Source organism: Rissa tridactyla, chromosome W, assembly GCF_028500815.1.
Source record: "Rissa tridactyla isolate bRisTri1 chromosome W, bRisTri1.patW.cur.20221130, whole genome shotgun sequence".
Lineage (NCBI taxonomy): Eukaryota > Metazoa > Chordata > Aves > Charadriiformes > Laridae > Rissa > Rissa tridactyla.
Window position 1 is genome coordinate 6,655,962 of NC_071496.1, and position 16,904 is coordinate 6,672,865.

At 40.6% G+C, this 16,904-nt stretch overlaps 1 protein-coding gene across 2 annotated transcripts in view; it reads right to left on the reverse strand.

The window, feature by feature from the left end:
* Positions 1-12,445: 12,445 nt before the first annotated feature.
* The window catches only part of LOC128901953 (CDC42 small effector protein 2-like), a 113,024-nt gene continuing 108,565 nt past the window's right edge, over positions 12,446-16,904 (reverse strand). For both annotated transcript variants that reach the window (XM_054184154.1, XM_054184155.1), the window contains exons 4-5: positions 14,739-14,856; positions 12,446-14,293 (exon numbers count right to left, since the gene is read on the reverse strand). In XM_054184154.1, coding sequence (XP_054040129.1) covers positions 14,758-14,856 — 99 coding nt within the window. In that variant the 3' untranslated portion in view covers positions 12,446-14,293; positions 14,739-14,757. The remainder of the gene's footprint in view (positions 14,294-14,738; positions 14,857-16,904) is intronic.

The following is a 16,904-nucleotide window of genomic DNA, read 5'->3' on the forward strand; positions in this document are numbered from 1 at the left end:
TGCTGGAGAGGGTGCAGCAAAGGGCTACCAAGATGATTAGGGGACTGGAACACCTCTCTTATGAAGAAAGGCTGAGGGATTTGGGTCTCTTCAGTCTGGAAAAAAGACAACTGAGGGGGGAATCTTATCAATGCTTATGAATACTTAAAGGGTGGGTGTCAGGAGGATGGGGCCAGGCTCTTTTCAGTGGTGCCCGGCAACAGGACAAGGGGTAATGGGCACAAACTTGAGCATAGAAAGTTCCACCTAAACATGAGGAGGAACTTCTTTACTTTGAGGGTGGCAGAGCACTGGCACAGGCTGCCCAGAGAGGTGGTGGAGTCTCCGTCTCTGGAGACATTCCAAACCCGCCTGGACGCGTTCCTGTGCAACCTGCTCTAGGTGACCCTGCTCTGGCAGGGGGGTTGGACTAGATGATCTCCAGAGGTCCCTTCCAACCCCTATCATTCCTGTGATTCTGTGTTTCTGTGAAATATAGGTAGGAGGTACTAATATTATAATGAAGTTGTAAAATATGTATAAGAATCGCACGGAGAGTCCTGATAGGTGTGCTTGATTTGTGGAAAACCACTGAGCACCCAGCCTTGCACAACTCTGAAATAAATAATCAGTGTCTCATCCTGGTGTGTGAGATTGGCTATTGCCGACCCGGTAACGGATCCGACTTTTCTGACAACAGTATGTCATTTTATTTTCACTAGAAAGAAAATACAGCAAATTAGTCAGAAGGAAACATAATTGATTTTTTTTCTCACAGTTTTTCTGAATGTTGTTATGTTATTCTGACATCTGAATTACACGGAAAGCACAGAGAGACTGTGTTGCTCTCAGTCTGAGGTGTGCTGACTTAATCTTAGCTAGTGGCTATGTGAATCACAGAAAGTGGTTCAACTCAACGTAGCTGTCTTTCACTGTAGCCTAGAATAATTCACTTTAACTTGCATTTGACATCAGCAATCACATACATGCAGTCATTGAATGCAACTCAACTGACCAACAGAAGTTCACTACACAACATTTACTAAAACGAGTCCAATCTTGACTTTTGAGTTAATCCCAGACTTTCACTAAGAAAGCATTTTTATCATCACTGGTAGTACTATATAGATCTAATTATAGTTTATTCCTATTCCAACTGCAGTAAAAGAAAAAACCTAAAAAGTCACTTTATAAAATTTCATAGCTCTTTCTTGCTGCCAAAGCAGGGTGATGTTCTGATAAGTTACATTCATTAGTCAGCAAATCGTATTGTTTATTCCAATGTAGCAGTCTGTGGTTTTTGTTTTGGGGCACCAGTTGAAAGAAGTCAAATCAGCCACCTATTGCTCTTCTTATTCGCTAATGGCATACTGAGATGGCCTCTTGTGGTCTGACATGCAATACTACAAACTTATTTTTTCTTTTCTTCCCCTCCCCAGTCTAAAAAGTGATTCTTTAAATCTATTAAGCAAGAACTCGGAGTAGCTCATATCATTAGTACAAGCATTTGCTGATACATGGGCTTATTCTGATCTCCCAATAGTGCTGTAAAACAACAGAGGAATACCCATGTGATGCTATCCATACAGAGTATTACAGAGACAGAGAGAGTATTTAAGATATCAGAAGAAAGAACAGACTGTCATTCATCCAGCCACAGCTTAAAAGTTTTGACTCATGTGTTAGTTAGTAGTTCTATATGTTATTCTTCAATACAAATCTATTAAAATATATTCCACTCAGACCTAAAGGTTTGTCTTTCCTTTCCACGGCTACATCTCATCATCTAGTAGCAGCAAAAGCTGCGAATTCTTGCGTTAGCATATAAAGGCAGCAAAACTGTAAGTAAACAAACCCCTCTTACAACATCTGCAGTTTAAAAACTCTTTTAATGTTTACTAGTTCTTTTATTTAAATACTGAGTTGTAAATGAAGCACGGGTTGGTTTGGTGAGTTTTTTTCAAGAGAAAAAGTTGCTAAAGATTTAGTGAGAGCAAAACAATTTCTAACTCTCTAAAAACCAATGCCTGAATATTTCTGATGCCGTTCTTCGTTAACAACTGTGTCTTTCATGTCCCTGCTGGGAATAACCCAGAAAAGCAGAAGAGAAAAAGAAAAAAAAAAACCTGTGTTCATAAATTAATTGAATACTGTTGGTTTACAACAAACTTAGAGAAGTCTTGACTAGTGTGAAACCAATACAAAAAAACATATCAGTAACTGCAAACTTTTTTTCCCCCAGTTTAAAAAGTTTTATGTAAAAACTATTCATACAGCACATCTATGCATCAAAACAATTACACAAAATAATAGTAACAATACAACATAAATACTGGAATATTTAAGTATCAGAAAAGATCCCTGGACTTCTGTCATTTGTAATCTAATTTCTGACACATGCCAAAACCAGCAAACACTAGTGACAACAGTAAATTAAGCTCATAGGGTTATATTCAAGCATACTACAAACACAGCCTTGTTCTGCTATGTACAGGCACCTGTTGGAGAAAATTGTTGTATTAATAATTCAAGAGGAATTAAAAAAAATCTATTTCTTGTTAATCTGAGATAGAGGAGGAAAAGATGCAACAGTTGGGAGCATCGATCTCTTATGGGGATTCTTTAAATGCTTATAAGAGAAAAAAATATCTCCATAGTAGATTAAACAATGCCATAAAGTCATACTTTTCCTCTTGGCAAATTGAAATAAAAGCTATTAATTGTAAGATATGTAGAGCTAAGAGATATGCTTTTCAAGCTGCCCAACACTTTGTTATAGAAGTAAATCTTCATTTGCTTGCTTCCTTTTCCAAATATTAAGTTTTGGGGTAAAATTTCCTGTCCTGATTATGACTTCCAATTAATTTTACAGTTGGAAGGCATTAGCACAACCCATTCAGCTGCTACCAAGAATAAGGTGTGGAATAAAACACTTGCTTGCTCACATTAAATTATTAATAATTTTACGAAGATAGCTAGAACCCTTTAGAAAAAGGCTTCAAATTTGACAGATCTCATTAATTAATATGCATGCGATCAGACATTTATTTAATGAATATCAAAATTAATTATTTGAATTATTTGGGACAGGAGTTAGCAGGACTCATTGAAAGGGCTTTAAACTAGGTTTGAAGGGGGACAGGGATGTAACTAGAGTGACTAAAGTGGTGCCTGGGAGCAGCATGCCAGTGCTGGTGGGTAAAAGCGCTAGCAAGGTCTTGCAGCCTGTTGTTGCAGTGGAGGTGGGAGATGATGACCCATGTGCTAGCAAAGACATGAGGAGTAGTGATGGGTTGGCAACTGCAGAAATGTCTGAGCACGGACAGGTGGGAATAAGGGCTTGTCCCCCCAATAAAGTGGCAAGGCAATTAGCCCAGCTGAAGTGCATCTACATGAATGCACACAGCATGGGCAACAAACAGGAAGAGTTGGAGGCCATTGTACAGCAGGGAAACTATGATATAGTTGCCATCACAGAAACGTGGTGGGAAGACGCGCACAACTGGAGGGCAGTGATTGATGGCTACCAACTCTTCAGAAGGGATAGGCAAGGAAGGAGAGGTGGTGGGGTGGCCCTCTATGTCAGGGGCGGTTTTGAATGCCAAGAACTTAACGATGTGCATGATGACATTGTTGAGTGTTTATGGATAAGAATCAAGGGGAAGGCCAATAAGCCGAACATCGTGGTGGGAGTTTGGTATAGACCCCCTAATCAGGATGTAGAGGCCGATGAAATATTCTATAAGCAGTTGGCAGAGGTCTCGCGATCATCTGCCCTTGTTCTTGTGGGGGACTTCAACTTCCCAGATGTCTGCTGGAAATATAACACAGCAGAGAGGGAACAGTCCCGGAGGTTCCTGGAGTGTGTGGAAGACAACTTCCTAACGCAGCTGGTGAAGGAACCAACTAGGGAAAGTGCCCTACTGGACCTACTGTTTGTTAACAGAGAAGGTCTTGTGGGGGATGTAAAGGTTGGAGGTCGTCTTGGGCACAGTGACCATGAAATGATAGAATTTTCGATTCTTGTTGAGGCAAGGCAGGGAGCCAGCAGAACTGCCACCTTAGATTTCCGAAGGGCAGACTTTATCCTGCTTAGGAGCATGGTTGAGAGTGTCCCTTGGGAGGCAGTGTTGAAGAGCAAAGGTGCCCAGGAAGGCTGGTCTTATTTCAAGGAGGAACTCTTAAAAGCTCAGGAGAAGGCCATCCCCAAGTCCCAAAAAACAAGCAGACAGGGAAGAAGACCAGCCTGGCTAAACAGAGCGCTTTGTCTGGACCTCAGGAAAAAAAAGAAAGTTTATGATCTTTGGAAAAGGGGGTTGGCTACTTATGAAAAATACCAAGATGTAGTGAAGCTATGCAGGGCGAAAATTAGAAGGGCCAAAGCTCAAGCAGAACTCATCTTGGCCACCACGGTTAAAGATAACAAGAAGAGGTTCTTTCAGTATATCAATAGAAAAAGGAAGACTAAGGAAAATGTAGGCCCACTGATGAATGAGATGGGCGCCCTAGTGGTGGAAGACACAGAGAAGGCAGAGCTACTGAATGCCTTCTTTTTTCAGTCTTCACTGTTAAAGCTGTCCCTCATGAATACCAGGCCCTGGAGACAAGGGGGAAGGTCGGGAGAGAGGAAGAGTTTTCCCCAGTAGAGGAAGATCATGTTAGAGACCACTTGGCCAATCTGGACATCCATAAGTCCATGGGCCCTGACGAGATGCACCCGCGAATGCTGAGAGAGATGGCAGATGTTATTGCTTGGCCGCTCTCCATCATCTTTGAAAGGTCATGGGGAACAGGAGAGGTGCCTGAGGACTGGAGGAAGGCCAATATCACTCCAGTCTTCAAAAAGGGCAGGAAGGAGGACCCAGGGAACTACAGGCCGGTTAGCCTCACCTCCATCCCTGGGAAGGTAATGGAGCAACTCGTTCTGGATGTCATATCCAAGCGCATTCAGGAGCAGGAAGTTATTGGAAGTGGTCAACATGGATTTACCAAGGGTAAATCGTGCTTGACCAATCTCATAGCCTTCTATGATGTTATAACTGGTTGGCTAGATGAGGGCAGAGCAGCAGATGTCATCTACCTTGACTTCAGCAAGGCTTTTGACACTGTCTCTCATAACATCCTCCTTCGGAAACTGAGGAAATGTGGACTAGACGAGGGGACAGTGAGGTGGATTGAGAGCTGGCTGTGTGACAGGACTCAGAGGGTTGTGATTAATGGAGCAGGGTCGAGTTGGAGGCCTGTAACCAGTGGTGTCCCCCAGGGGTCAATACTTGGACCAATATTGTTTAACGTATTCACCAACGACCTGGACGGGGGGACAGAGTGTATCCTCAGCAAGTTCGCTGATGATACCAAACTGGGAGGGGTGGCTGACACCCCAGAGGGCCATGCTGCCATCCAGCGTGACCTAGACAGGCTGGAGAGCTGGGCAGAGAAGAACCTAATGAGGTTCAACAAGGACAAGTGTAGGGTCCTGCACCTGGGGAGGAAGAATGTCAGGCACCAGTATAGGTTAGGGGTGGACCTGCTGGAAAGCAGCTCTGAAGAAAAGGATCGGGGGTCTTCGTAGACAGTAAATTATCCATGAGCCAACAATGTGCCCTTGTCGCCAAGAAGGCCAATGGCATCCTGGGCTGCATAGGGAAGAGTGTGGCCAGTAGGTCAAGGGAGGTCATTCTCCCCCTCTACTCTGCATTGGTGAGGCCACAACTGGAATACTGCATCCAGTTTTGGGCTCCCCAGTTCAAGAGGGACAGGGAACTACTGGAGAGAGTCCAGCATAGGGCAACTACAATGACTGAGGGACTGGAGCATCTCCCTTATGAGGAAAGGCTGAGAGAGCTGGGACTCTTTAGCCTGGAGAAGAGAAGGCTGAGGGGAGACCTTATTAATGTTTGCAAGTATCTAAAGGGTGGGTTTAAGGAGGATGGTGCCAGACTCTTTTCAGTGGTTCCCAGTAACAGGACGAGGGGTAATGAGCACAAGCTGGAACATAGGAAGTTCCGAACAAATATGAGAAAAAACTTCTTTACGGTGAGGGAGACAGAGCACCGGAACAGGCTGCCCAGGGAGGTTGTGGAGTCCCCTTCTCTGGAGACTTTCAAGACCCGCCTGGATGCAGTCCTGAGTGATGTGCTCTAGGCAATCCTGCTTTAGCAGGGGAGATGGACTAGATGATCTCTAGAGGTCCCTTCCAACTCTGAAAAATTCCGTGAATAATTAGAATTTTAAGAAGGAAAAAGATGAAGTTTGGAAAAAAAGACATTTTGCTTAGACTGTGATGGTTATATAACAGATCCTTTGAAAGCACTATGATAGTTAAAGGAAAAGAAGAAAAACATTGCAAAATATCTGACCAGGGCTAGAGTCGCGTTAGTAAACCAAAGTTGCTTTCATTGTAAGTGCTTCCAAAACACAAAGGACCAATGGATTTAACTTTTTTACATGGTGAGAAGGCAGAGGAGGAAAATCTTTTATTGGCATATATCCTTCATATAGACCTAATACTATAACCTTGCTGTTCCCACATAGTCTGCTTGTAGGGATTGTGTATGAAGAAAAGCAATATGTGACCAGTCCAAGACTTGGGCAGATGAAGAGCAATCTGTGTTAGCCTCCTTCTGGGCTGCCACAGGGTAACAAATATAGGGAATTGCTCTAGCCATTAGCATAGCGAGAGAAAAAAAAGCATAACTCTGTTTCCTCATAATAACAAATCTCAAACCTGGTTTTCTAGAAAAATATCTCTGCTTTCTTTGGCTCTGAGTTGTGTTACACAATAAGCTAAGACTGTGCTAAATGAATTCTATCATAAAGAAGAGTAAATACTTGTCATTGTAAAAGCAAAATCTTCTTTTTAAAATAACACTTGCCTTCTCAAAAAAGATTTCTCAAGTTTTAAATTGCAGCTATTTGGGAATATATTGTTGTCTAGCAGGACTGTTCGAAAAGTTGGAAAGCCAGTTTTAGAGTTAGGTTTTTGTCTCACTGTGGTGGGTTGACCTTGTCTGGATGCCAGGGGCCCACCAAGCTGCTCTATCACTCCCCCTCCTCAGCTGGACAGGGGATAGAAAATATAATGAAAGGCTCGTGGGTCAAGATAAGGACAGGGAAATCACTCACCAATTACTGTCATGGGCAAAACAGACTTGACTTGGGGAAATTAATTTAATTTATTAAATTTATGAAGCAAGAGTAGGATAATGAGAAATAAAAACAAATCTTAAAATACCTTCCCCCCACCCCTCCCTTCTTCCCAGGCTCAACTTCACTCACAAATTCTCTACCTCCTCCCCCTGAGTGGCACAGGGGGACAAGGAATTGGGGTTGCGGTCAGTTCATAACACTTCATCTTTGCTGCTCCTTCCTCCTCACACTCTTCCTCTCCTCCAACATGGGGTCCCACTCATGGGAGACAGTCCTGCACAAACTCTCCAACTGTATCAGGTACTCCCCTGAAGGCACTGCAGCCTGTGGAGGACCGTCCTGGTTTCAGCTGGGATAGAATTAATTTTCTTTCTGGTGGCTGCTGTGTTTCAGATTTGGTATGAAAGGAATGTCAATAATGCATATTGTTTTAGATGTTGCCAGGTGATGTTTGTATAACTCAAGGACTTTTTTCAGCTTCCCATAGAAGCTGAGAGGGAGCATAGACAGGACAAGCTGGCCAATGGAATATTCCATACTTTAGACGTCATGCTCAATATATAAATGGGGGTTGGCTGGGGGGTGCAGGAATCCGTGATCACTGCTCAGGACAGGCTAGGCAACCAATTCACCGGGTGGTGAGAGTGACTTCTGTTGTATTACTTTATCTTGTATATTCTTTTACCACTATTATTATTATTATTGTTATTTTCATTTTCTGTTATTTTTCTATTAAACTGTCTTTATCTTAACTCACGAGGTTTTGCAGCTGCGTGGTCCTAGCTGCCGGCTGGGGTTAAAACACGACTAGGACTCACACTGGAGCAGGGGCAAGGGGTGCAGTGTGTTGCAATGTTAAACCCTATAGCCTGGTCCAAAGGGACAAGGGTTAAAATTCTAATGGATATACATTTAAACTGTTGTAATCCACGTTTGGAGTTGCATGTTTGTCCTGGTTTGGGTGACACAGGACTAATTTCTCTTCTAACGCTTGGGAAAACTGCACTTTTAGAAGACTCTAGTGTCTGAATTTGTGAAAATATTTACTTTATAGCCATCTATGGTATGTGTGTTTCAAGGTTTTAGTGTTTTCGAGTTAGTCAGGACAAGGAGGAGCAAGGCCTGGGCACTTGACCCAGGTTGGCCAACAGGATTATTTCATACCATGAACATCACAGTCAACATAAATTAGAAAGTTTGCTGTGTAGTTGGCTTTCTCCCTTGATGGTGGCAGTCCAGAGAACTTTGTGCCCTGGTGCCGGACCCCTGAGGCCTTCCCTTCCTCCCGAAGCCATAGCGCTCACAGGGTCTGACATTTGTTGTCCACTGCTGGGAGTGCACAGCTTCCTACTGATATAATTGGCTGAGTATAATCCTTGTATATTTTATATTGGTATTGGGATCAATATTGGTTCTTTAGTATTATTAATATTAATTATTTAGTCTTATTCTATTAAATCTGTTTATATTTCAACCCTTGGGTTTCCTTGTTTTTTTCCCCGATTCTCCTTCCCGGGTGGGGAGGGGTCATCTGATGACAGAATAATCGTATAAATGACAATACATTGTTGTGGGTGTCTCAAACCATAACATGCTGCTTCTCTCTTATGAGTGAAGTAAATCTCTCTATCTGCATCATCCTAGGCACCTACAAAATAACATCAATTGCAAAATGGTATTGAAATTTAAGGATCTGTTTTCTGGCCATTGTTCTCCATCATCTAATTTATATTGGGGCCACCATTGGTTACAATATCATTTCATTTTATCTTTTGTCATGGGGTCACCCTCATACTTAGGCCAATTCTTAAGGATGCATCCCAAGGGAGAACAAGGGGGAATCTTGGACTGGCGGCTTCCCATTCTTTTCCAGCAGCTGCTCACACTCGGCCTTGACCACCCAATCAGCCAAGAAGGGCTCATGGGTTATCAGCCCGGTCTTGCCAAACTGTGGCATCTACACATGAGTCTGACTAACTGCCCAGATGATGCACATAAAATGAATACTCACCAGTCCGACTAGTCCCTCCCGCTCCCCAGGTTATCAGTGGATATCTTGGGATGTTATGCCGTTGTACCACTCGCCAACCTTGGACTGCTGGAGTGTTGAGGCCAGACCTCTGATAAAATCACTGGTGCATGCTTGGTCTCAGGCATCCTGTCCCTCCATGGATGATGTCGATGAGTTGGACCAGTTCTCAAGTCCCATCTGGGTCGCCAGAAATTGTTGACCCTTAATTGGGGTTTAGGTTCGTGCCTGGTGTGCAGATGCCAATGAGCACACAGAGTTGAGATCCACCTTCTAACATTAAGGCTGGGCTGGCCACTAAACGAACAATAGATGCTCTCTTTAACCTCTCTCTTCCCCTTCCCAGAAGAGAAGGGAGAGAGAATAAGGGAGAAAGACTTATGGGTTGAAAAGAAACTAAACTACTTTAATGAAATATTAATAATAAAATTAAAATATAATAATATTAATAAAAATAATGAAATATATATACTATATATATATAAAACCAATATCAAGCTCCCAGGATGACGATCATGTCAATGGCAGGCACTGTGGAAGTTCCAGACTAAACTCAGTGATGGACGGGAACTGGATTCAGGAATGCACGTATCGGGATCTGAAGCAGATGAACAGACAGACTCCTCCTCAGATGCCGGCCATTGAAGAAAAGAGGCTGACCCTTCGATCCCTCAGTTTTTATACTGAACATGATGCAGATGGGATGGAATACTCCATTGGTCACTTTTTGGGTCACCTGTCCTGTCCGCTCCTCCCCACAGGTGCAACCCCTTTACACCCTTCCACTTCTGACCCTCCAACGGTTCCTTGGTATTAACGATAAACATCAGACCTTATCTGCTGGAAGCAGACACTGTCTGAAAAATGTGCCATTAATTTCAGAGAGTGCAGTTAGTTAGAAGAGACTTAACTGAAAAGTAAAATTACTGAAAATAAAATTGGTTCTGTTTTACCTCAAACCAGGACACAGTTCTGTACAGAAAGGTGTGCCAGGCGATAATTCACAAAGCTAGCACATCCCCTTCAGAGGGGTTGTAGGTTTTTATATAGTTTACAACAAAGAAAAAGTTACACAAAACTTGTTCATTGTTCACCTTTCGATTATATAAATAATGCCCTTCTGCGCATGCTCCAATTAGTGGCTAGTTCATTATACAAAGGTGGTCTGACCTTGGCATGTAAGGGCACCATCCAGGGGTGTGATTTTTACCATGCTAAGGCAACCCCACTTCCCCCTCTCCCATCCCCCTAGTCAAGAGGTGATTCATCCTTGATGGCATTAGCTCATGCCTGTGCTATCTTGCTGTTACTCTTTACTTTGAGGACCACAATTCTACATGGCTGTCTTCAAAGATGTGTCACAAGCACATCTTTGTCACAAAGCACAAGCACAAGTGTTATATACACTTACATCAGCACCAATCCCAAGAGCGGTTGCACAGGGCACCTCAGCCTGGCCCTGGGTCCATCCCCCAGCCCAGCTCTGTTGACCAAAGATAGCCCCTGAGTTTGGGCCCTGAGCACTCACATTCCAGGATGGTCTCCAAGACAATGCTGAGGCCGTTTCTTATCATCACCCAGGGAAACTTCACTCCCTTGCAAGGAGTTGTTCTATATCTGGCATTTCTTCTTCCAGCCAGTTTAACCCCTTCTTGCGCCTGAGCCTTCTTGCCCTCCATGCCAGATCATTCCTCAGTCACAAATTACTACTGCTGAGCAGTTACAATTAGAATTTTCCCTTCACAGCTAAACAGGCTAAAGAGTAACTGTGAACAGCCTGACTCCCTTTAAGAGGTCAAGTAAAAAATTATAGATGGTTGCGTTGTAGTAAAATTGATATTAACTAGAAAAATTAAATGTAACATGTAACCGAAGCAATCAAGGGAACCTGCTGCTGCTGCTAAAAGTCATCTATACAGTCCCAATCATATTTCATTAATTACAGAGAAATAGTAACTAGACATGATTAATCTAAGATTGAATTAAGCAACTAACTACTAGACAATGTAGCTTTGTTAATAAGCAGGATATTTCTGTCAAGAGAATGATGAACTGTAGGCCTGGTCAGCAAACTGAGAAAACCACCTGGAACTGCCAAGATTAGAGGAGGAGCAGGTAAAAGGTAATTTCGGCAGGGGGAGATCGCAACCACTGACTCATTGACCACCTACCCAAATGATACCACCTACTCAGAACAATGGAAGAAGAAAACAGCAGTCTGCACGCTAATTTACATAGGAAGCAAAGAAACTTTGACCAATTATTAAAGAGAATAACAATGAATATGTATTAATTGTTAGAATATGTAATAATCAGTGTATAAAAAGGGAAATTTTTGAAACTAAGGTGTGCTCCTGTCTTGAGATGTGCTCCCCATTTCTGCACATTAATGGAATAAACTTGGAAATACCTCCGCTCTGTGTGTTATTGGCTTGCACACTGGGTAAAGAACACAGATTTGTGACAACAGTTGTATTAAAACATCTCCTTTTCAATACAAACCTTTTTACACAGTAAAAAATTTCTATAACCTTAACTATTAAAGGGTCTTCTAGTTGATCCCCATCTCATGGTTTTCTCTTGATCTTTCTTTAATTTTAGAACTAGTTGCCTTAACTGGCAACTTCAACAGTGAATAATTCAACACGGTGAATAATTCACTACCATTCTTAAAAACAGTTTAGCATGAAGTTTTAAGTAATAAATTGGTTCTTAAAGCATTAACTTTGAGAGTGTCAAATGTAAAAAGTAAATTTGAGAAAAATACATGAGTAGATGATACTGTGCCTTGCACGTATTATTAATGGAGCTGTACATATTGTTCTGATGATGTATTTAATTGGTCTTCTACTAATTCCCAGTGTAAAATAATCTGCATCACAATCAAGAGTAAGCAAGGAAACACACATACTAGTTGTAGTCAAAAGTGAAGAAATCCTGTAGGAAGGTTTCCAATTTATTTCTTAGTAAGAAACCTCTCTGAGATCCTTGCAGAGGTCCTGGTAAACATAAACTGCTATATACAAAACTGCTAATAAAATTAAGGATTAATCCCTTTGACAACAAAAGGGTCAAGTGGCATGAAAGCTCAAGCCTGAAAATTACTTTCTTCTCACACTAACAGGTTACTCTTCAGAGAATTTTCACCACAAATTTGTCTGTAGGCTGCAAGTCTTTTTCTAATGCAAATGTAAATAATGAAAAAGAAAAAGGGTCGGTCACCAATTGAAAGAAAAACATTTATTGAATCAAAGTCAATACTTTCCTTTTAATATCTACAAGGCAGCACTGAACTGATTTTATTAAAGAATTAACACAATGTACAAAAAAGTATGCCATAAAAATATGCCATTTTTTTTTCTGGCTATTGATCTGAAGACATTTTGAGGAATGCAAGATAGTTTTAGCAAGTAAATTTAAGCTGCAGTTACTGATGACAGAGTTCAAATCATTTTGTAATCATAGTATATTTAAGACTCATTGATCAAGTGGCATCAGAAATGTTGACCCCTAAAAATGTCACTGCATTGCTATGTCTTTATGCACCCCAGACAACTGAACATCTGATCTTGTGTCATCAAGAATCAGTACCTTTATTAGTGAAGACTATCCAACCTAACTGGAACTATTCAACCAGATAATTGACACCTACCACTGGAATACAACTTAGGGAAGGCCGACTACCTCCATAGCTCTTGTATTCTGCATGCTCTTTGTGAACTGAGGGGTTAATAAATGTTTAAATCAATTGGATAACTATTGCAATGTGAAATCAGGGAAAGCAGAGGAAGAGGATAAACTTATTTATGAAGCAATCTTTATTTATAAGCACATGTGTGTTTATGTGTAAACATGGAAACTATTAGGCTCAGTTATGCCTCAGTTGTTAGGATAATTTTTTTCCACATAAAAATTTAACTCAGGTTTCAAACCATCACCTTGTTTCAAACCACCAACAAGGAGAAAAATAAAAGGACAATTTACAGAGATAATTCAAAAACAGTGCAATATCAAAATACAATTTTCACAACGTGTGAAAGAGAAACATGCTTTGTAACCTGAGCAAAAGGCTTTTTGCTGACTTTGTAAAAAGTCACCCTGTACGTTGTTTTCATTGGCATCTGTTCTGCCAGATTAGTATGTTGCTCTTAGCAACTTCCATGGCCCCTAAATATTTAGTACATAGAAACTGTCAACTACTTAGAGAGGACTACTAAAATTTTCAGCTAATATTGCAGGTAGTCTGACATACTGCTACATACTAGGCTGACCATACAGCCTAAAATTAAGAAAAATTGTAAAAAGAAAGAAGCAGCCAAACATGATTCTTTTATTTTTTTAAATAGACTAAAGCACTTCCACAATACTTAGATACTACACCAGTTTACAGTCTTGAGGTCAGCTCTTTCAAAATAAATATACTGAACATTTATAACAAATGCCTTCTGAATGCAAGTTTTCTCTTTATTATTTCAAGACCAGTCGGATAAAACTTAAAATAAAGACCTAACTCTGAAGCAGATAAGATACAAGTCCTTTTTCAGAAGCAGGCATGACACATGCCACAGCTAAATTTTTCACCAACAACAGTATCATCAGTCTGCAGTTAGCAATTTAATTTCTTTCTGTCACCAAACAGGCCACCATACAAATCAACTCCACAAAGCACACAGTCATCTATTCTGCTGATTTTGTATGAAATGATAATTTGTGCTTGCAGGGCCCAGGCCTTTCAAAAATGGATATGAACAATGAGAGATTAAAAATATTAATGGAAACTTACTAATTTCTAAATTACTTGATTGGAGAAAATATTTAAAGAATAAAGAGTAACAGAATGCTGTGCATTAGGTATTGATGTTGGAAGCTAAGGTTGGTGCTTTAATTTGCTTTAACAAACAGCTAAAACTGATTCTAAACATCTCTATGTCCATGGTACTGGTAGGAGGCCAGTGCGTGCATGTCACTGAAAGGCACGGTAGGACCAATCTCATAAATGGCACCATCAGAGCAGAACAGCAACTTTTCACTGGAGTAATCACAAAGTGTGAACAATGAGCCATCACTTCTCTCATCCTGAACACAAAGCAGTCACCAAGGCAAAAGAGGAAAGAAGATACAGGAACTCACTTAAACCTGTAACACAGAAAACACATGTTAAACTGTTTTGTACGTTTTGATAATGATGATTTTCCTACCATAACATATTTAACACCACACATATTTTGCTTAAGTAAATGGAACTGTTGCAAAAATGGTATCCTAATTATATCACAAAATTCTTCTGAAATTTGGTGTGCAACTAAGTTCTCTTGCAAAGATTTGCCTACACTAATATCTTGGACATAAAACAGGCTTAAGGACAGATTTGCATTCAGGACTGAATTATTAACGTCTTGTTCATTACATAATAAAAATCAACATGCTCACATGATATTGAATGTTCTACCCAGAAATGCATTTTAAAATCGTGCATCATAAGGATGCATCTGTTTATAGGGAGCTAATTATGATATGTGGCAGGCAGGACATTCTTCCCCACTATTCTACCAGTGCCTAAAAAGCAGACAGTAATACTTACTGGAAAGGTTTGCCCAAGGTTATCCTGCCTGAGTGTCTACAAGCTGCATCTGAACATTTGCAGGTATGCCACCACCATAGCCTCCCTTGGACTGCATTTGGTTCTGAATTGAGCTCACCTGAAGACAGAAGGGAAAGGGGGTCAGAGAAAACAAGGCAGGTGGACAGAAGTGAAATATGGCACCTTCTTGCTTTTGGTTTTATTTTTTGTTTTGTTTTTCGAGTGCTCTCTCACCATCAAAGCTACATTACTTTTGCATGAAGATATACACAGAGTAACCTTTCTGGAATTTTCACTTCTGCAGGCAGATCAGCGGGAGAGATGAAAGAACATGCTGATGCAGAAGTTTTTCCTCTATCCCAAAGAAAACTGACTGATTCAGGCTTTCATTGAGCTGCTTGATTAATCAAGAAAATTAATCAAATATTATCAGTATCCAACTCTATCTGACAAGCTGTAATTTAGCTTGTTATATGGGAAACATTCTTTGCCAAGTATGATAAACCAGTGAAGTTAACACCATTACATTAAAAATACAATAGTCAATTTAGAAAATATCTGCATAGTAACTGAACTATATGGCTAATTTCAGAACATTTAAAATAGGGATTTCTAAACAAAAAAGGAGGCTGTGGTGTGTGGAAATTTTTTTTGGTTTTTGTTTAAAAACTGAAACTATTTTATTTTAAGGCATTTTTAAGCTGATGCAAACAAATACATAAAAAACACCCTCCACACACCCACCCCTCTATGGCTTTCATTGTCTTTATCAATAAAAAGGAAAAGACTCCGTAGTTCTTTTGTGCTTGTGCAGTATGAGTCAAAATAATAATCTCCTAGTGCCTGCAGGAAGACAGCTCCAATCTTAAAGGTTCAGCTTTTTTCTCTTTACACCTCAGAGTGTACATAACAAGTACAGAATGAACACGAAGTACTTAAAGCTACAGTTTCTGAAATTGCATTTGCAGTAAGAAGCCTATGTCTGCAGGACACTACTTGCAATTATTTCAGGTATGCTCCTTCATAGAGACCTCAAAACACCACTAGAAAGCTGTATTAAAACCGTATTGGAGAAATATCTTCAAGTAGCTTGCATGATATTTTCCCTGTCTGCAAAGACAAAAAAAAATAGTAGTGTCTTCTAAACAGACATCCACAGCAAAGCAAAGCACACACAATGAATCAGAAAAACTCCTGCACATTGTTTCTCAAACCAATGTGAAAGGAGCCTGTTTTAGGATCTTTGTATTTGACGGTACAGTATATTGCGGTGTTGTGAAGAGATCTCTGAGCTTTTTTATATCCTTAAAAAGCACAATGTAAAACCATTTTCTACTATGGTGATTTATTCAAATAAGCTGCAGTAAAGCAATGTTATGTTCAAATTTTTCTTCATGGATATGTGTTCAGATCCAATGCTCTAGTGGGTCTTGACACCAGAGACTACAAACACAATAAGGAAATGTGGAGGGAGTGTACCACCCCATTCATGGGGTAGGGCTTAAAAACTTTCAGGTTTCACCAAGCTGATGATGACAGCATCTTCTGTTGGCCTTTGGAACAAAAGACATTTGAATGTAATCAGTCTATTTCAGAAAATAACATACAGGTAAATGTATTTGGAAGAATGATTTAATGACTCCATTAATTTCATCTGAATGAACCCTACCTCTAGTGAAACAGAGCTAGAAAGACACATCTCCCAGGCAAGTCACCTTCTAGCTGACAATTTATCTACATTACTTCAAAAAGAAACATTATATCAACACAAATTGCAAAGCTAAAGAGTAAATTTTAATGAGTACTTCTAAAGTTTAAAAGAATCTCTCTGGTACCTGAGTATCACATATGATAGAATCATAGAATAGTTTGGGTTGGAAGGGACCTTTAAAGGTCATCTAGTCCAACCCCCCTGCAATGAGCAGGGACATCTTCAACTAGACCAGGTTGCTCAGAGCCCTGTCCAACCTGACCTTGAATGTTTCCAGGGATGGGGCATCTACCACCGCTCTGGGCAACCTGTTCCAATGTTTCATCACACTCATTGTAAAAAATTTATTCCTTATAGCTAGTCTGTTTTAGTTTAAAACCGTTACCCCTTGTCCTATTGCAACAGGCCCCATCTTTCTTATAAGCCCCCTTTAAGTATTGAAAGACCACAATAAG